The 20,527-nt window shown below is 47.7% G+C and overlaps 1 protein-coding gene across 5 annotated transcripts in view; it reads left to right on the plus strand.

The window, feature by feature from the left end:
* The first annotated feature begins 1,490 nt into the window (after window positions 1-1,490).
* SERGEF (secretion regulating guanine nucleotide exchange factor) overlaps window positions 1,491-20,527 on the plus strand; it is a 230,265-nt gene continuing 211,228 nt past the window's right edge. For 3 of the 5 annotated variants that reach the window (XM_075548416.1, XM_075548420.1, XM_075548421.1), the window contains exons 1-6: window positions 1,491-1,572; window positions 6,232-6,367; window positions 7,550-7,705; window positions 9,603-9,697; window positions 13,886-13,946; window positions 19,423-19,536. In XM_075548416.1, coding sequence (XP_075404531.1) covers window positions 1,519-1,572; window positions 6,232-6,367; window positions 7,550-7,705; window positions 9,603-9,697; window positions 13,886-13,946; window positions 19,423-19,536 — 616 coding nt within the window. In that variant the 5' untranslated portion in view covers window positions 1,491-1,518. The remainder of the gene's footprint in view (window positions 1,573-6,231; window positions 6,368-7,549; window positions 7,706-9,602; window positions 9,698-13,885; window positions 13,947-19,422; window positions 19,537-20,527) is intronic. The other 2 variants (XM_075548417.1, XM_075548418.1) reach the window with 2 other exon arrangements.

The raw sequence follows: 20,527 nt of genomic DNA on the forward strand, positions 1-20,527 counted from the left end.
GAAAAGTCCCACCTTGGATTTTTCCCATCACAACAATGCACCTGCTTGTTCTTCAACGGTAGCAGAGCTGTTCTATGAGAATTCTGCTAGGAAACCTTACGGCATCCACCCTGCACCCTGATCTTGTCCCACAGACTTAATTTTGTTCCCCAAATTCAAATACCATTTAAAAGGAGCACAGTAGGAGTGTCTGGAGCATTCAAAAACACTTTGAAATGGTTTACATCCAAGAGGGCAGAATAATTTGGGAAGAGCGAGAGATGGAAACACCACTTTCAAAAAAGCCTATCTGTACGCCTCACGGAGGATATGTTTAGAAACAAGAGTTTTAAGTTTGATACTTTGTCTATTAAAGGTTTTTACAATTTTGTGGTATATAACTTAGAACGTTTATGGGGAAATTCCATTATCTTTCAGTTTCATTTTCCACGAAGTTTTTGAAGCACCCTTATAAGTCCTGTTGGCATTTATGCATTGGACTTTGAACGGCAAGGCCAACATTTCTAAACCAGCAGCCCATTCCAGGGAAAAAGACAAGACTTTGTACTCCTGTAAAGAGTTACCATTTCTGAATCCCACAGGGGCAGTTCTACCCTCACCTATAGGATTGCTATGAGTTGGAATTGACTCTGTGGTAATGGGTTTGGTTTTGGTTTCATCCATCTACCCATCCATCGATCCAACCACCCACCCACGCACTCTCCAAAATTGTTCCCTGCCTTCAACCCGGTTCCCATAGCAACCCACTCACAACTGAAGGAAGAAACACTGCTCAATCCCACCCACACAATCCTTGCTATGCTAGGGTACATTGTAACCATTTATCTCAGTACGGACCTCCAAGAATAAATTTTTCTAACAATCATATTTTCTTGAGGAATACTGCACTTAATTAACTCTCATCAGCAGGATGTGAAGGTGTCTGATAAAAGCCATTTTATGTGCAATGGCATATTCGGTGGAAATTATGCAGCGTTGATTATCCAGATTAAGGCCGCCCATTCCCACAGCGCTCCCCCAGAAGCTCAAAGCCAGTTTCGCACCCCACGCTGGGTGGACGCCTCCCCACCCAGCCCCTAGCTCCATTTCTTGCCCTCTGATGGCGAAGTCATCTCCGCCCTGGTGGCCCCGGTGGGCCCCTGTGGGAGAGGAAGGCTGGGAGGCGCTGGGCAAGAGAGCGGTTGTGGTGCGGCTGCACAGAGCATCAGTAAAGAGCGCGCTGGGGCGAGCCGGTGGCAGGGCCCCACTAGCAGGGCGCGGGGCGGCCCGTGGGCGTGGCCCTCCACTCCGCCCCGCCCCGCTTCTTGTGTCCTCTCCATCCACAGACGCCGCCTGGCTCCGCCCCCTCCCCGCTCCGCCCCGATTCTCGGGTCCTCTCCATTCACCGACACCGCCTGGCTCCGCCCCCGCCCCGCCCCGCCTCCTGGGTCCTCCCCATCCACAGACCCCTCCCAGGCTCCGCCGACTGGCTCCGCCCCCGAGCCGGCCCCTTCCGGCCGCGCAGCGCAGCGTCCCGGCATGGAGCTCCCTCCGCGCGCCTCCCCGGCCGCCCCCGCCGCGCTCTTCGCCTGGGTACGTGACTCCGCCCCCGGTTCCCCGCCGCTGGAGCCGTGGCCGGCTGGGGGCGTGGGGGGACGCGGGGATCTCCACGTCTGGCTGGGGCGGAACGGGGCCCGGGAGGCCGAGGTCCGGACGCGGCTCTGAGTTGGAGGCTCCCGGGCTGAGGCTGAGAAGGCTGTGCGGGAAGGGTCTGCACGGGGTGACGTGGGAGCCTGCCGTCTGGCGGGGTCTGGACCCGAGGGACCGGGAGGCAGCGGGAAGAACTTGCCTCCAGGGCAGAGCGTGTGGTTCCTGCAGAACCTCGGGCCCCGAGAGCTCCTGGAACGACAGCCTCGCGGGCCTCAGAGCCCTGAGGGAGCCCCCGGTGCCCCCCACCCTCCCACTGCCTGGATGTTGGAGGCCCTGCCCCACCCCAGGCTTGTGGGAGCACCTTTGGACGCGAGGCCTGCGGTGCTCGAGGGGCCGTTCCCCCGGCGGAGACCCTGCATATTGGCTGGTTACTGTGCTGTGAACAGATCTTGCCTGGATTGTGGGGGTGTGGGTGTCTGGGCTGCGTTGGTGTGCACTGAGAGACAGGGTCGTCTTTCTGAGTGTGCACGGGAGCGTGTGGCAGGTGACCAACCAGCGTGTGCGGGTACCTGCAGACGTAGCGTCCCGGGGTGCTTCCTAGCACTTCGCACCATTGTGATGACAGGTATCATTTGTTAATACCAGTCTCTCCGATTTGAATGTGAGCGTCATGAGGGCGGGGCTTCTGTCTGCTTGTCTCGCACACTGTCTCTGCTGCCTAGCACACTGCAGGTGCTCAGTAAGTATTTGTTGAGTAATGAATGAATGAATGAATGAGTGAGTGGTTATCGGCTGTGTGTCCGCACAGGTGCTGGTCTTTTGGGGAAATACTCAAAATGAAAGGCTTTCAGCTCCTATGGCGGGGCGGGGACTGGGGTGGGGATGGGGGCACGGAGGAGTAACACCTATGTCATGGTTAACGTCACTGTTCATTGAGGGATTAAAAAGAAAAAAAAGATAATTAGCAGTACAAGGCAGCACTTGTTGATTGGGAGGTGACAGCTTGGCAGAGGGAGAGCCTGGGGTGATCCGAGGGAGCATGGGTTTCTGAGCCTTGAGCTGGCTATGGACGTGGGATGTGATTATGTGCCTGCCGGTGGGCGTGGGCGCTGCCTTTTGGCTTTTTCCTGCTGGGAGGCTGCATCTGTAAGGCCGTGCCTGGACTGAAATGGACATACTGTTGAGCCACTGCTGGCCGGGCCAGGCCTGATGATGGGTTGATTCTTCCTGCTGTGTCCTTGGTGTAGATGGGGTTTACCTGTGTGTGTATGTGTGTGTCCCGCCCGCCGTGTGGTGTGTCAGGAATATTTGCAAAGGAGGCAGGCACTTACTTACACTTGTAGTTTAAGTTGTATTGTGCTAAGTTCTCCTTCAACTTGGAATGAAGGCTTTTCAGCTGCATTACAGAATCAGGGGATGGCAATTTGAATCCAAGAGTGCTGGTGTCAGTACTTCCCTCCAGATGTTTGTCACTGTTGTATGCTGTCTGTTCCTACTGATAGTGACCCCCTTGGAGGGAGGGGAATTACACCACAGGGGGCCAGGGCTGGAATCTTTATGGGAGCAGATTGTCTCTCTGCGAGTGGTTGGTGAGTTTGAACTGTTGACTTTTTGTTTTAGCAACCTAGTGTTTAGAACAGAGCCTTCGGGTCTTGTCTCATATGGAGTGGCTGATGGGTTTGAACTGCTGACTTTTTGTTTCAGTTAGTGGCTGAGTGCTTAACTGTTGTGCTTCTCAGATGTTTCCTTCCTTCCCCCACCCCTACCCCCATTAGATTTCAACTACTGCTCCCTAGGGTTCCTGAGACTTTAAATCTTTATGGGAGTAGACAGCCTCATCTTTCTCCTGCTTCCTGCCAGTGGCTTCCCAGACCTTCAGTAGTCAAGAGATCTCAGGGCTGCCAGAGGCCCAGTAGAAATTCCTTACATCGGCACTGCGCTCCACACTGTGCTGCGAGCTCTCATTTGATCTTTGCAAGGTGGGGATTCATAGGGTCTTAGATTAATTCAAAGACTTATATACATGCACCTTGTCTGGGCAGAAAGCTCTAGATGCAGGAAAAATTGCTGTTAGGTGTTGTTGAGTTGGTGCCCACTCATAGCTACCCCGTTTACAGAATGAAGCACCATTCTTGTATTTGAGCCCATTGTTGCTGCTGCAGTGTCACTCGCTCTTCTGGTTGAGGGCCTTCCTCTTTTTTGCTGCCCCGCTACTTTACCAAGTAGGACTTCCTTCTCCAGGGACTGGGCTCTCCTGACTGATGGAACCCTGGTGGTATATAATGTCCTGGGCTGCTAAGTGTGAGGTCAGCAGATCATGGGAGAAAGAGGAGACATTCGATTCTTGTTCCAGTCTCAGAAGAGCCAGGGGCAGTTCTGCCTGGCCTTGTAGGGTCACCATGAGTCCGAAGGGATGCATGGCAGTGATTTGCTCTGGTTTGGTCTCTCCTGATAACCTTCCCTAGCAGTGGGCTCTGACAAGCAGAGTTCTTTCCCTTATGGAGTTTATTTCCAGTGGGGGAGGTAGATATGGCATCAGTGAACAAATGATGTGGCAGTGTTAGGCAGTGATAAGCGCTATGAAGAAATATACAGCAGAGAAAGAAGACAAACTCATAGGGGTTTAAATTAGTTCGTTTTGATTTTAGATGTTAGCTTCCTGCCAGGTAAAGCTCTGGGCTAGGTCACCTGTATATCCTTTCCACCCCCCTTCCCCTAAGAGATACTGTGGTTTAATGAAAGGAGACAGGCGACCTCTTGCTGTCGGCCAGCTGTGTGATTGGAAAGTTACTTAAATTCTCTAAGGCTTAGTTTCTTCATCTGTGAAATGGGAGTATAAGTCCAGCTCCCAGGTTGTTAGATTAAATGAGAATGTTAAGTGTCCTGGTGAGGACTCAGTGATTTGTAGTTAATCTTATCCCTGAGAGCCTCCGGGTCTGCCCCTGCCAGGGTTTGCACCTCTGGACTGGCTGTGAAATAGCTACAGTGGGGAGAGATTTTGTAGATATACATTCATCTGTGTTAAAACAGCAACACATTACAACAGAACAAGAACACTACTACTTCTTCCGACTTTTCTCTTCTACCCTGGTATCCATCTAAGAGGGTGTGTGTGTGTGTGTGTGTGTGTGTGTGTGTGTGTGTGTGTAAAGTTGCTTGAAATCATGTTCCCTCATTCAGGCATTATTAAAAAACAACAATAGATTTTTAAGAGGCTTTACTGCTCATTTCCAGAAAGTAACAACCAGGAGGGAGCAACTTAGAGAAATTATATGAGGATTTCTGAAAATTTAGAAAGATCCCCTGTAGGTCCACAATCCTTTATCTTCAGTTCTAAACACAAAAAGCTGGGAAAACCTACACCTGTCCAACACAAGTCTATTTGTATCCTTTACTCACCCCTTGTAAGTATTTGTACATTTTGTTGCAGAAATATTGCAACTGTTTTGCTCTGGAGTGCTGTCCTAGCAGTGTACCAGAATATGTGATCTACACACTAAAATCTGCAGCTTTCTGCGTCTCAAACGCATCTGGCCACAGGGATTCAGATGAGGCCATAGGGACCTGGATGGCCCGTAAAACAATAGTGGATACACTGCCCACCACGGTGAGGTCTCTGCCCTTACAGGAATCTCACCAGATGCCTCACAAGACGCATATTTAGGGAAAAAAATGTTTAGAGATCATTGTCAATTTCTTTCATTTATAGAGGGGAGCCTTGGTGGTATAGTGGTTATGAGTTGGGCTGCTAACTGCAAGGTCAGCAGTGTGAAACCACCAGCCGCTCCATGGGAGAAAGATGGGACTTTCTACTCTCATGAAAAGTTCGTTTTGAAACTCATAGGGGGCAGTTCTACCCTGACCTATAGGGCTGCTAGGAGTCAGCCTCAACTGGATGGCAGAGTTCATTTACAGATGAAGTGCCCTGCTACGGGCTTACCATTCTTGGTTACCTTGGATTCTAGACAGTTCCTGCTGGTTCTCTTAGTGAGGGGGCGAGGAAAAGGGAGATAGATGACTTGTCCCGGTGTATTTCTTTCCCACCCACACTGTCCCCATGTCCCCTTAGCCTCCCAATCCTTAGCTTTTATCCGAAGAAACTCCATGCTGCCCCCAAAGGCCACAGCTCGCATTGGAAAGGGAAAGGAGCAGGATGGTCCAAGTGGTAGAAGCTGAGGACTGCTCGCACTGGGCAGTCAGTCCTCAGCTCTGGTGATGGGGCCAGAGTTGAGCCTGGATGGCATACGTCACCTTGTCAGATGCTGTGGTGTGCCATGCAGTTGATTCTCTTAATGACCGTACCGTCAGGTACCAAGCTCTTTCACAGCCAGGCTGTCTGTCTTGCAAGGACAGATAGAACAACCGAATAGGGTTTCCTTGACTCTACTCATTACCAGAACTGATCGCCAGGCTTTTCTGTCACAGAGCCACTGGTAGGTTTGAACCACTGACCTTTGCTTAGCAGCCAGGGGTTGACCTGCTGTGAAGTCTCATTTGTTATAGACTCTAAGAGGTCTGTCAGGCTGAGCAGATCAGGATGCATATGAGAACATTACTTGCTGTGGTCCCTATACTCTCATCTTTGGTTTATTTTCTCCCTAGGGTGCAAACAGCTATGGGCAACTTGGCCTGGGCCATAAGGAGGATGTTCTTTTGCCCCAGCGGCTGAGTGACTTCTGTGAACCTGGGTGTGTGAGGAGGATCACAGGAGGAGGAGGCCACTCTGCAGTTGTCACCGGTAACTCTTGTAGATACTTGCTCATGTGAGAGAGAGAGAGGGGGTGGGGTGGGGGGCTATGTTTGTCATCAGAGTATCCTGGGTTTTCTGAGCTAGGAGGACCTGAGAGCTCTCCTAGGCCTTCACCCTCATACACATGAAGCTAGCAAGACTGATCATCTTAGTAGCAGAGCTGCAATATGTATCACATTTTATAGCATTTATTGCTATTTAATGGAGTTCTGGTAGTGTAAGGCTTGCCGGAGCAATAAACACTTAGGAGTCTGCTCCCACAAAGCCTCCAACACTGGGAGTGATCGCTCTGCTCTGTCACATGGGACACCCAGATGACGGCAACACCAGTTGCTGTCTCACATGTGGGAGTTAGAAGTCTCTGCAGTTAGATGGAACATTCCTTAAGAACATGAGTTTCTCCTTCCTTTAACCTGCAAGGGCTACTGTATTGGGAAGGAGGGCATATTGCATCCTGTTCCAGCTCTGGAATCAGACTGCTTAGCTCTGTGATTTCACGGCTCTGTGGCCTTGGGAAAGTTCCTAAATTCCTCTGTGTCATGCTTTCTTCACTTGTGACATGGGCATGATAATAGTGGAGCAGGAGGCCCCATGAGTTAGCCGGGTGGCGTCATGACTCGCCCATCACGACCCTCGACAGTTTTGCCTTTTGTGGACCTCTCCTCCATACCAAATAGTATTCATAACTGCTTTGGCATAAAGATGATCAGAAGCCAGACTGGGTTTGTTATTCTGCATTCAGGATGATTATGTTTCCCATCTTGTTTTCAAAGAGATTAAAATGGAAACATTTTAATGGACCCTTAAGACTAGTGTGGGTCCTGGGCAGTTTGCCTAAAAGAGAAGTTGGCCCTGTACTGAAGGCTCTTAGAACAGTACCTGGCCCATTCTAAGTGTCCAGTAAATGTTGGCCTGTGTTGTTATAGGAGACATCCAGTTTGGTGATTGGTGGACTGCTCTAGGACTGAGCCTTTCCATTTAGATCTTTACATTTGAGCCCCTTGGCCCTGCGCCATTTCTTTCCTGAGCACCTTCACATACATGGCTGATTAATTTGAGTTGAGAACAAAGTCATTCCCCTCTCCAAATAAGGAGTGACATCTTTCTGCTGGCCCTGGCACTTGTCATTTCCCAGTGCTCACCCTTCACCAGTACCTTTATGTTTTGCAGATGGAGGTGGGCTTTGGGTTTGTGGCCTGAATAAAGATGGGCAGCTGGGACTTGGCCACACAGAGGATGTCCTGCATTTCACCCCTTGCACCTCCCTCCTTGGCTGTCCTGTCCAACAGGTGGCATGTGGCTGGGATTTTAGCATTATACTCACAGGTGAGTTCACACCCAGGTATCACCATGCAGGCTTTGGGTGTGAAGAACGTGATGGTGATGATCTGTTTAAACACCCTACGAATGGTCCCTCTGGTGGCTAAGCACAACAGCGGGGCGGTGCCCTTTGCAAGGAGATGCTTAGCAGTAAAGAGGATTGGGCTGCAGAAGTTGTTCTAGAGGCTGAGGGATGGACTAGGTCTCTTGGTTGCCGCTACCTGTGTCATGAAAGCCTTGTGCCTTGGTTAGCTGGTGAGTAGTGCTAGCTAAAGAGGAGGCTGTTGTGGGGAAGCTTGAGGAATTTAGAGTTTGCCTGGGCAGTGGTAGCAGGTTGGTTTTCCCCAACGAGTGATTGTTTTTTTAGTGTCTCCCTCCACTCCTTACATATCAACTGTCCCATTATTTGACGTCTTGTGTTTACAACTATTTCGTACATTAATGATGGAGGTGCAAGGCCAGAATAATGCGAGCTGAGTGATTAACCTTACATGTCATTTTGGCTGGGTCATGATTCAGTGGTTTGACAGCTACGTAAGGATGAAACTTGGCAATTGTGAAACTATGTCATTATCTTCCATCTTGTGATCTGATGTGGCCATCTTCCTCTTTTACATAACGTCAATTTGTATCTAACTCCTTGGTCTTTGGAATGTAACCACGCCAATAAGTGCGGGTGAGCATGATACTTACTGAGCAGAACTCTGGTCTCTGTGAGCCAGACAGCAGAGAGGATGTAGAAGAATATGTTCTTGGGAGTAGTTGGAGTATCCTTGGCAATAGTTCCTTGGCCAGCTGCCTTCTCCCTTAAAACAGGTTTAACCTCTTTGCCTGGCTTCACCTTGTCTTGTTATCCATTCTGGAAAGGACCATCTCTGGCTCCTGGCGAGGGCATCAGTTGCTCATGACCATATCACTCCCTTGCACCAGACGTGTGTGGTTTTTCATGTGTACAACTCTAATGCCAGGCTTTTTAGCACTCAGCTTTCTGTAACTACCCACTTTCCTTGCTCTGTTTTTTATTCCCCAAACTCTCATGCATTTCTCTTTAGCAACCCCAAACTAATCCAATTCACAAGGCCAGCAGTTCAAAACCACCAGCCAATCAGCAGGAGAAAGATGAGGCTTCCTACTCCCCCTGAAGAGTTATAGTCTTGGAAACCCACAGGGCAGTTGTACCGTGTCCCCCTCTAGGGTTGTGCTGCGTTGGAATCGGCTCTCCGGCAGTGAGTTTGGTTTAGGGTTTGATCCCTCTCTTTGGGCTGACCCTTCTTGTCTGTATGACGGTCTCTTACTTCTTCCTTAAGACCCTGCCGAGGGGACCGGTAATGTCTGTCACACTTAGTAAAGATGATTAGAATCTGAATAATGGATTTCCTTTATGACAAGCTTATCTTGGGCTTTTACAGCTAAAATGAAACCGGAGGACAGTGTTCATTCTGCTAACACTCCCCTGATCCAAAGTCGCTCCCCAAACTCTAGGGCTTCTCCAGGGGGGAAATCTTTCCTGTGTGCCCACCCAGAAAACTTGCTCTGTAAAGGCAGACCCAGGGCAAGGAGCGAGGAAGGTGCCAGCACACCATATCCTGTTCCTCATCCCAAACCCACCAATGGTCAGGTTGTTCCTCTTTCTGCAGAAAGCAGTGAGGATGCAGACAGATAAGGAGAAAGGCCGGGAATGCTACAGTATTAGAACTTTCAAGAGATGGAAATATGAAGTGTGGAAAAAGTAGCCTCCCCGCCCAACACAAGGTGCTGCACTGTTTTACAGAGAACGTGGCTTGAATACGCTGAAACAGAGGGACCCCACTACCTTGTCTCGTTTTTATTTGGCGTCTCATGTACTCATTGTTCACCGATAGGTTTCCTGTACACTTGCAATGTAAGTAACTATTTTTTGCAGAAGGTGGTCAAGTTCTATCGTGTGGATCCAACTTGTTTGGTCAACTCGGAGTTCCTCATGGACCTCAAAGATGTGTGGTTCCCCAGGCCATCGAGGTAAGGATAAGCTCAAAGCCAAACCAAAAGGCACTGCCATCAAGTCAATTCTGATGCATAATGACCTTATGGGACAGAGTAGAACAGCTCCTCTGAGTTTCCAGGGCTGTCAATCTTTCAGGGGCAGAAAATACCTTCTTTTTCCCGTGGAAAGCATTGTGTGGCTGGTGGGTTTGAACAGCTGACCTTGCGTTTAGCCGCCCTACACCACTATTGTCAAGTGGTTTCTGACTCAGTTTAAGACAGAGTGGAACTGCCCCATGGGATTTCCAAGACAGAGTGGAACTGCCCCATGGGATTTCTACAGTTTGTACCATGGGCTTGAACTGCTCACCTTTTGATTAGCATCTGAATGATTAACCTCCGTGGACCAGTGCTCCTGTGATTGGGATGTTGCTGTTGTTGTCAGGGGCTATGTTAGGCTGGGTTGACTAGGGACACAAAAGCAGTTACATTCATATATGTATAAGAAAGATCACTTCTCGGCCTTTTGGCTAAGATCAAGTGTAACACGTCTAAGAAAGAGCTTTATATCAAGAAGTAATTTGATATCAAGAAAACATCCCATAAGAGTCCACCACAAGTTCCTGAGTTCCAATACTAGTCCATAGTCTCTCTTCAGACTCACACAGTCACATGCAATGATGCAGAATGCAGGGAGATCGCAGGCTGCTGGGTGCAGTCGTGTGGATCCAAGGTCAGTGGAAGCATGGCAGGGCTCTGGCAGCTCTTAAGGGGGTCAGCAAGCAGCAAGCAAAAAGCAGAGAGAGGGAGGCTCCCTGGGTCCTCCTTATGAGAAGGCCAGGCCCATAAGGAGGCACCATCAGACTGACCTGATTGACAGGTTGGATTTATTTTGAGTTGACACAAAATTATCTAACAGTCACAGTTGCCATCGAGTCGGTTCTGACCCATTGTGACTCTGTGCACAATAAAATGGAACACTGCCCTGTCCTTGGGCTCATTTCCTTGCTTGAGCCCACGCTGCAGCACTGTGTCAGTGAGACTGGGGGAGTACCTGATACTGAGCTAGCCTGGTCCCGTTATGAGAGCCTCTCGGTCAAAGCTGCAGCGTTGTCTTTCATGGGGACTGAATTTTAGAGTGGCCATTACATTTCCCAAGGATAATGTCACCGTTTTCCTCTAGCCTGACTTAGTCCCAGAGAAGCCAGGAGGTAGGAGAATTTGACTTGAGAAAATGTAGGTCCTTCTTGAAAAATGTGGGTGTTATGAAGGAACCCTGGGAAAATTTCTGGTAGTACACACACATACACACACACACACACACACAATTTTATTGGGGCTCTTACAACATTCCAAACATCAATTGTATCAAGCATATATTTGTACATATATTGCCATCTTCATTTCTAAAACATTTTCTACTTAAGTCCTTGGTATAAGCTCTTTTTTTCCCCCTCACTCCTTTCCCTCCCAACCTTGTATCCTTGATCAATTATATATTATTATTGTTATTTTGTATCTTAGACTGCCGATTGTCTCCCTTCACCCACATTTCTGTTTATTTTTACAAGGCAGAAAAAGAAAGACACTAGACATGATAAGGACACCGATGACATTTTTCATTTCTGAAATTAGTCATTAATAATCACATTAGAAGCAGGTCCAGAGAGAAGTGACTGGCCTAAAGACACGAAGCCTTACACATGGTACAGACCGGTGCCGCCCAGGAGGAGGGAAATGCAAGCCGCATAGGTAACGAGCAATTTCCTGGGAGCGCCTTCTAACGATGTAAAACAAAAGCAGGTGAAACTAACTCTTTTGAGATATGATTCACATACCAAAGAGTTTGCTCTTACACAATGTGCTATATCCACAGAGAATTGATGCTAACTATTATCAATCATGTGCAGACATAAGTAATGTGCATGTGGTTGTTTTTGCCACCGACAGTCCCCTTGTGCATTCTTTTTCAAGGGGTGCTATGTGCATTCTGTGTGGACCCATCATTTGGGAAAAGTACAGTTTCATCACCACAAGAAACTCCATTCTCATTAGCAGTCAGTTCTCCTTCCTCCCTGCTCTGCTCAGCCCATGATGACCATGCGCCTGCTTTCGGTGTCTCTGGCTTTCCTGGGTAGTTCCTATAAATGGAATCATGCGAGAGACTGTGGACCCATCAGCAAACCAGCATGCTAAAGTCCCATAGTGAGTGTCCGAGCCTCTGAAGAGAGAGATGGATGACCTAGAAGATCATTAGATGGATGATGAGGCCATGAAACCCTGCCCCCACAGGGGAGATGCAGTTGAGCATGCTTGAACTGAAGACGAGAGAGGAACCAGTTAGCTGTTACTGTGCAACCAAGTAACATTTAATAGTTAAAAGCTGCCCACATTTTTTATTTCACAGTTTCTGACCGCCAGGCATCTGGGAACAGTTTAGCCAGTCTCATAGGTTGCCGTGAAGGTGACCCTGGGGCTTCTGCTTTCGTCTGAAGGCTCAGCTGGGCTGGCGGCTCCACTTTCAAGTTCTCTCCCCTGCATGTTGGCAGAGGCTCAGTTCCGTGCTGGTGGGCCTCTCCGTAGAACTATCCAGACATGGCAGGTGGCTTCCCGCAAGTGCGGTCCAAGAGAGAGAGGCTGGGTAGGCTGCCTTGGTGCCTTTGATTACCGTGTCTCTTAGCCACACATCCTTATTGTATTCATCGGAAATGAATTCACTGAGTCCATTGCATGCTCAAGGTGGCTGGGGGATGGGTTAAGCTCCTCACCCAGAGAGGAAGAGTATTTGAGATTTGAGGCTGTCTTTTTAAAACTTGGGGAGCGCATGACAATGGTGTTTTGGCGCTGTCTTAGAGAGGACATGGCAACGATCATCAGATATTGGGAAGCATCGTCAGAAGCTATGGGCAGACAGATTTGTCTCCTCCAAGGAGGTAAATGGAACTGTGTATGAATCAGAATTGACCCGATGGCAGCAATTTTTTTTTCTGTTGAGAAAAATGGAGCAGACACCTAGGAAGCGTACCCCGAGCCTTGTGTCACTGGAGCCAGATGTTTGGAAGGGGTTGGATGGGGGACCACTGGTGTGGTGGTGTGGAGGGGTCTGGGCATTGGATGTGGACTGAATTAACCCAGGGCTTGTCATTTCTTCACAAGTAGAGGCATGTCGTGACACAGCCACCCCCATTTGTTTATGTACAGATGTACCCCGTTGTATTGTACCTCACCAAGTGCCACAGATCTTGAGACTTCTAAATGTCAGGTTTGTGGCTGCCCAGCGTCCAGCAAGTCTCCTGAGCAAGTCATTTCCCAACAGCACATGCTCGCTTCATGTCTCCATCCCATTGTAGTTATCCTCACGATAGTTTGGACTTTTGAATAATGCTATGGCACACTCAGTAGAATATAATGTAAGCATAGCTATTTATGCCCTGGGAAACCATAACATTCATGGGACAGGCTTCATTGTGATTATTGACGCCGCCTGGAAATGAACCTGCAATGTTGCCGAGGTATGCCTGCCTGCCTGTGACTGCTTTTAGGCTCCCGGGGCAGTGTTGAGGCGTCGTGCCAGCAGCCAGATGGCAAATAATGTTTAAGATATTTACTCACTCTCCCCTTTACGGGAAAGTTTGCCAACCTTGGGCTGGAGGATCTCAAAGGTCCCTCCCAGCCCCAAGAGGCGCAGTGGTACATCTTGTTAGGTTTTTTAAAGGGGTGGTTATTTTAGGGATGCTTATAGAAATATTTGGTAAGGGGATGGTTGGGGGGAGAAAGGGGGAACCAATCAACATGATAGACATATAATCTGCTCCCAGGGGGGTGAACAACAGAAAAGTAGGTGAAGGGAGATAGCAGTCTGTGTTTAAGATATGAAAAACAAAAAGATAAATTATCAAAGGTTCATGAGGCGGGGGTGGGAGGGTGGCACAGGAATTAGCTGATATCAAGGGCTCAAGTAGAAAGAAAATGCTTTGGAAATGATGATGGCAATGTATGTACAAATGTGCTTGAAACAGTTTATGGATGGATGGATTGTGATAGGAGCTATAAAGAACCCCCAATAGAATGATTAAAAAAAAAGTGTTTGGGTAAAGTAAGAAAACAACAAAAAAACTGTAGGTCAATCAGACGCAGAATGGGGACCTTGCTACATTGTAGTTGGCCATAGATAACGTAGTTGGATGGAGGGTTCTAAGATCTGAATGCTTTGTCTCTTGACAGCTCCTGAGAGAGACGGTTGTGAGTGTGGCGGCTGGACTGAGGCATGCGTTAGCTGCTACAGGTGAGCATTCGGCTTTTGTTTCTTCAGTAGGCTGGCAAGGAGGAGAGACTCGAAGGGGTAATTCCTTCAAGAGTCCCGCTGTGTTGCGGCTCTGGTGTCGAAGGAGAGGGCGGAGGACAAGTTGTCTAGGGGAGCAGGGAAGGGAGGCGAGCTCTTCCCGTGCTTCTCTGTGAGCCAGGCTCAGTGCTCGGCTCTTGCTTTCTTGACTTCAGTGCCCAATGTGCATGCTGCAACTCGAGTTTAATGTTTATACGTGAGGAAACTGAGGTCCAGGAAGGTGGGAGCTGTCTCTAGGGTTTGTGTTAGACAGGGTTCTCTAGAGAAACAAAACCAGGAAACTTACGATTAAAAAAAAATAATTTTATTGGGGGCTCGTACAGTTCTTATCACAATTCATACATCCATCCATTGACCCTTATGATTATAAAAATGTAGAGAGATAGAGCAAGAAGAAGTACAACAGCTAACTAATCCACACAGCAGTACAGAGGGTTCAGTTCAACTCACTTCCATGAAACAGTTAATAATGGAAATCATTCAACTCACAAGGGCTGCTGGGTCCAAGGTCAAGGAAGCAGACAGCTGAGTCTTCCATATAGCAATGCAGGCAGTCTGGCTACAGGCAGTAAACAACAGGGCAGGTCACCAACAGTCAGCCAGATGATAGGATCTGACAGTCTCCAGATCAAGCGATGTACACACCAACAGTGTGGTGAAGCAGGTCTCGAAGGAGCCTCAAGCTCTAGTGACACGGTCCATGGGTTGGGTGTCCCACAGGTAGTGTAGCTTTCAAGTTTCATTAGAGAACTAGCTAAGGCAGCCACACACTGGTATGTATACCGGAAAGCAAGAGAGATAGGTGGGGCTTGCCAATCCATTTATCTCTTTGCCCTCTAATCAAAGTGTGACCTTATTAATCCCACATGTTCTTATTGGCCATGTTGGCACAATAAACCTACCTCTCACAGGGTTATACAGCGAGGAAGGTAGTGAGAAAACTCGGTTCACATTCTTAGCCCCCATCATAGTGGCTTCTGTTTGTTTTAATGTCTCGTGCCTATTGGGAAGCTTCTGGTGCCCCTGTCTTCTGCACCAGGACTGAGGTGGACAGGTCGTGGCCTGTGTGGCTGGGGTAGAAGGCGCTGTGTGGAAGAGCAGTCACCCTTGCCCTCTCCCCTCCTCATGTCTCTGCTCTCACTCCCATGCGGCTAGAGGATAGCACTAACTGGTGGTGGCAGCTGAGGCCCAAGTGGTTGGTGACTGAGTTCAGTTGTCAAGTGAACAGGGGACAGGAGGTATGGAAAAGTGCAGAATGGTCTCCTGGGGTTAGCAGATTACTTTTTAAAATTAAATACTTAATTTGAGCTAACTATAGATGCGTATACAGTTGAATGCTGAGCTATCCCGGGCCCCGTTTCCCGGTTCCCTCCAATGGCAGCATCTTGCAAAACCATAGTTTAAAATTACAACCAGGATGTTAGCATCCCCCCAGAGATCCCTCTTGCTGCCCTGTTGTATCCTTCCCTTCCCCCCTGTTCACACCAACCAACCAGTCAGCCAAACCACTGCCATCCCCTTGATTCAGATTCACAGTGACCCTGTACAGGGATTCTGAGGCTCTGGAAATCCTCGTGGGAGCAGACAGCCCCATCCTTCTCATGTGGAGCAACCTGTGGACTCGAACTGCGGCCCTTGTGGTTAGCTGCCCAATGCTTGCCCAACCACACCAGCAGGCTCCTTATTCTCCCCACTGTGGTTGTTGGTTCGGTCGAGTCGGGTCTAACTCACAGCTGGGCGTCTTCCAAGACAGATTTGTCTGTTCTTCTGGCAGTCCGTGGTACCTTCCATATTCCTCGCCAACACCATTACTCTCCTCAGCCCCTGGGAACATTCACCCCTTCTCCGGCTCTACGATGGTGTCATTCCAGAGTGCAATCATTCAGTACGTGACATTTTAGGATTGGCTTTTTTTCACATAGCATAATTCCCCGGAGAGTCATTCGAGTTACGAGTGTCAGTAATTTGTTTCTTTTTTATGACTGAGTTGTGCTTTGTGGATGGATGTACCAGAGATTGTTTAACGATCCACCATTGCGAGGGCACCGGGCTGTGCCCAGTGTCTCGACTTCAGAGCATTTCTGCATCACTAATGTCTGTTGTCCGGATAACCCCTAGCTGTCCTTTACGGGTATGGAGATGGCCCTCACTGAAACAATGTGCCAACTCACATTCACCACAAATCCTCCATCTCAGTTACTTTCACTTGCTGCACATTGCAGGCTTCTTTTTTGTTTATTTGTTTGTTTGTTTTCAGGTTTCTTATATCTCTTGAAAAGGATAGGTTGTTAACTAAAGTTAAGGCTAAGAAAGAACTGCACACACCTGTTCTGATTCACCTTTACATTTGACCTCAAGGCCCTTAAGAATGAATCTCATTTGGAATCAGGAGGGCTGTTGTAGTTGAAGCCGCTATAAACATGGCTGACGGGTTTTTATGTGAAGACCCATTTTCAGTTCTCTGGGGTAGATACCCAACCCAGGAGGGTGATTGCTGAGTTGGATGGTGGTGATTAGACTTTTCTAAGCAGCAGCTTCTTTCAGAAATCAGCAGGACAAGAGGATTGTGTGATATTACTTCCCCCTTTTCTACCGGTTTCTGTCAGTGCTAGTCTTATGTTGAATTTCCAGAAGCCGATTCCAAAGCAACACAGTCCCGTGTATGTGTTTGGCTACCTGAGTGGTAAGTAGCCCCTGCCAGTAATCAATGCCCACCTTTTTATTTACCTCTGAAACGTACAGACTGTTTTGGGTACCATAATATAGTCTATCATACCTCAAACAACATAATAACCTGTAATGTCATCCAGTACAAGGATCTCTGGTGGCACACTGGGTTAAGCGTTGGGCTGCTCACTGTGAGGCTGGCAGTTCACACCCGCAGCTGCTCTGTGGGAGAACGCGGGAGCTGTCTGCTGCACATCGGGTGGCGGTCTTGGACGCCGTAGGGAGCAGTTGTGCTCCATCCTGCAGGGCTGCTCTCAGCTGGCATCTTGATGGCCGCGGGTTTTGGTTTGGTTTGGTGCCACCCAATATGAGGGAGCTTTGAGAAGTGCGTCGGAAAGTGTTACTGTCTCTTCATTCCATTTTCCCACAAACGTTTGGAAGCAGCCTCAAGTAAATTTTCCTCATTGTTTTAAAAAAATGTATCTGTGTACTTATGTATGTGTTTTTATTTGCTTGACTCAATATCTGAATAAGGTTTTTGCATTTGGTTGATCAGAAATTCCTTACACAAACATTTAAAAATTCTTTTCGGGTAAAAATTAGCTATATGTGTTTATATACATATATGTGTGTGCATGTATGTGTATGTGTGTATAATGTACAATTGAGTGACAATAATTACCTTCACCATATTGTGTGCCTTTAACTACTATTTTTAAGACTTTTTCATTTCATCATTCTTAACAGAAACTCAGTACTTATTAAGCAATAAACTCCCTCCCCTTCCTTACCCCAATTCCTGGCAGTCACTAGTCATAAACATTTTGTCTCTATGCATTTACCTAGTCTAGAGATTTCATATAAATGTGATCATACAATTTTATGCGATTCATTTCACTTAGCGAATAATGCTTTCCAAGTTCAGCCATGTTATATATTAGAACTTCATTTTTTGACTGAATAATATTTATCTGGACACACCACATTTTGCTTATTGATCTCTTGATGGACACTTGGTTTGTTTCCACTTTTTGGCCATTGCGCATAATGCTACAGTGAACACGGATGTGCAAGCATCTGCTTGCAACCTGCTTTGAATTCTTTGGGGTATCTACGACAGGGCCACATGATCACCCCCTTTTTAACTCTTTGTGGCATTGTCAGCCGTTTTCCTCCAGCCCTTGGTGAGGGGTGAAGATTCCAACTTCTCTACGTCCTTGACATCACTTTCACCTACCGTTTTCCTCATGGTAGCCACCCAGTGGGTGCGCAGCAGGGTCTCATTGTGGTGTTTTATTTTAAAGTTGTATGAAGGAGTTTATTGATATGGGAGCATTTCCCATAATATATGATTTATATATGATGTTTTAAATCATTTTATTGGGGGCTCATATAACTCTTATCACAATCCATACATACATCAATTGTGTAAAGCACATTTGTACATTCATTGTCCTCATCATTCTCAAAACATTTGCTCTCCAATTAAGCCCTTGGCATGAGGTCCTCATTTTTTCCCTTCCCTCCCCGCTCCCCCCTCTCATGAGCCCTTGATAATTTATAAATTACTATTTTGTCATATCTTGCCCTGTCCGGCGTCTCCCTTCACCCTCTTTTTGACGTGGGTTTACTTGGAGCTGGATGTAACTTGGCAGCAACAAGTAATGGCTAATGAACTTGAACATCTTTTTCAAGTGCCTGTTGATCATTTATGCATCTTCTTTGTTGGAGTATCAATTCAAGGCCTTGCCCAGTTTTCAATGGGTCCGTTTGTCTTTATGCTGGTGAGTGGTAGGAGTTTTTCACAGTGGATCCTGGATATTAAAGTCGTCCATCACATGGTGCTCCCACGTGATTGTATAGGTTGTCTCTGCACTTTCTTGATGCAGGCTTCATGCCACAGATGTTCCCGGGCGACTGTCAGTCCATAGTGCCCTTTCCTCGTTCTTATTCCCCTTCTACTTGATTTGTGGCAAAGATTGTAAGTTTGATTTCATTACAGTTTGCTCAGCTGACCTTGTGCTCAGGCATTATGGATTATTTCTCCCAAAGAGGGTGGTCTATTTACTGCCTAGATCACTGGTTATAGGAGGTAACATACTCCTCCCAGAGGTGATGAGCCCTAATATCGCGGGTGGGGAATTGGTCCTAGTTGCACCAATTAATATATACTAAACATTTAATAAGGAAACATTTTAAAGCTTATAATTGTGATCCTGTGTATGTATTCATGTGGTGGTTAGAGACCTCCCCTTGATGCAGTGGCCAGGGCACTACACTAAAGGTCAGGAGAACTGAGTCAGTCCCAGTCTGTCCTCTGCTAATGGCTCCCTGTGTGACCTGAGGCAGATCACATCCTCCTAACGGCTTCCGTTTCCAAAGCGAGTGAATGGGCAGGGTGGTCTTGATGGTCTTCAAGGCTCTTTAAGGCTTGCACTGGAGTCTTGAGTTGTCCTCGAAGCGTCAACACAAACAAGGTGTCATTCCAGTGACTGACCTCTGGAGGAGTGTCCTGGGATGTCTTGGAAGATGTTTTCGTACTTCGGAGCTTGCTCAGACATAAGATTTTTAATTTGTTGGTAATCTCTGTGACCAGTCTCAGGCCCTCCCTTAGAGCAATGTGTCTGTCCGTCATACCGGTGTCCACTGAGGATGAATTGGCGAGCTCCTGTAACAGTGAGGTTCAGAGAACAATGTGGTCTCACCCTGATGTACATTTTCTCTGTTTGCTCCTTTGCTCCATTGGGGGAAGCAAGTGGCATCGTGTTCCAGTGGGGCACTGGGTTGGCATCATCTGGACGGCGGCTGTGTCCCGGGCAGACACTGCCATTGTTTGTGACAGCAAAGGAACCGAGCCAAGTGACAGGTGAGGCCCTCTTTTCCTTTGTTTGAGCCCTACAGCTACTCCTGGTCAGCAAGGAGAGACATAGGCCTGCAGAAAATGGGTAAGTGGATTTTGTTTTTGATATTTGAACCTGCTGTTGATTTGGTCTTGTTGGGATTTTTCCTGGTCTAACCACAAGGTCAGCAGTTCTCTGAGGAAGAAAGATTCGACTTTCTACTCTTGTAAAGAGATAGTCTTGGACATTTGGCCTCTACTCAAGTACTCCCTTAATGCAAGAACACTTTGTTCTATTAAACTGGCATTCCATGATGCTCACTTTCCCAACATGATTGCTGAGGACAAAGCGGGTACTTAAGCAAATGTGGTGAAGAAAGCTGATGGTGCCCAGCTATCAAAAGATATAGCGTCTGGGGTCTTAAAGACTTGAAGATAACAAGTGGCCATCTAGCTGAAAAGCAACAGAGCCCACATAGAAGAAGCACACCAGCCTGTGTGATCATGAGATGTCAAAGGGATCAGGTATCAGACATCAAAGAACAAACAATCATATCACCATGAATGAGGGGGAGTGCGGAGTGGAGACCCAAAGCCCATCTGTAAGGCAACTAGACATCCCCTTACAAAAGGGTCATGGGGAGGAGACAAGCCAGTCAGGGTATAGTATAGCACTGATGAAACAAACAACTTTCTTCTAGTTCTTTAATGCTTCCTCCCCCAACTATCATGATCTCAATTCTACCTTACAAATCCGTCTAGATCAGTGGATGTATACTGGTAAAGATCAGAGCTGGAAACAGAGAATCCAGCATTGATAAACCCATTAGGACCAATAATGAGAGTAGCGATACCAGGAGGGTAAGGGGAAGGTGTGGCAGAAAGGGGAACCAATCACAATGATCTACATATAATCCCCTCCCTGGGGACAGACCACAGAAAAGTGGGTGAAGGGAGACATCGGACAGTGTAAGACATGAAAAAATAATTTATAAATTATCAGGGGTGAGGGAGGGAG

This window comes from Tenrec ecaudatus, chromosome 4 (assembly GCF_050624435.1).
Source record: "Tenrec ecaudatus isolate mTenEca1 chromosome 4, mTenEca1.hap1, whole genome shotgun sequence".
NCBI lineage: Eukaryota > Metazoa > Chordata > Mammalia > Afrosoricida > Tenrecidae > Tenrec > Tenrec ecaudatus.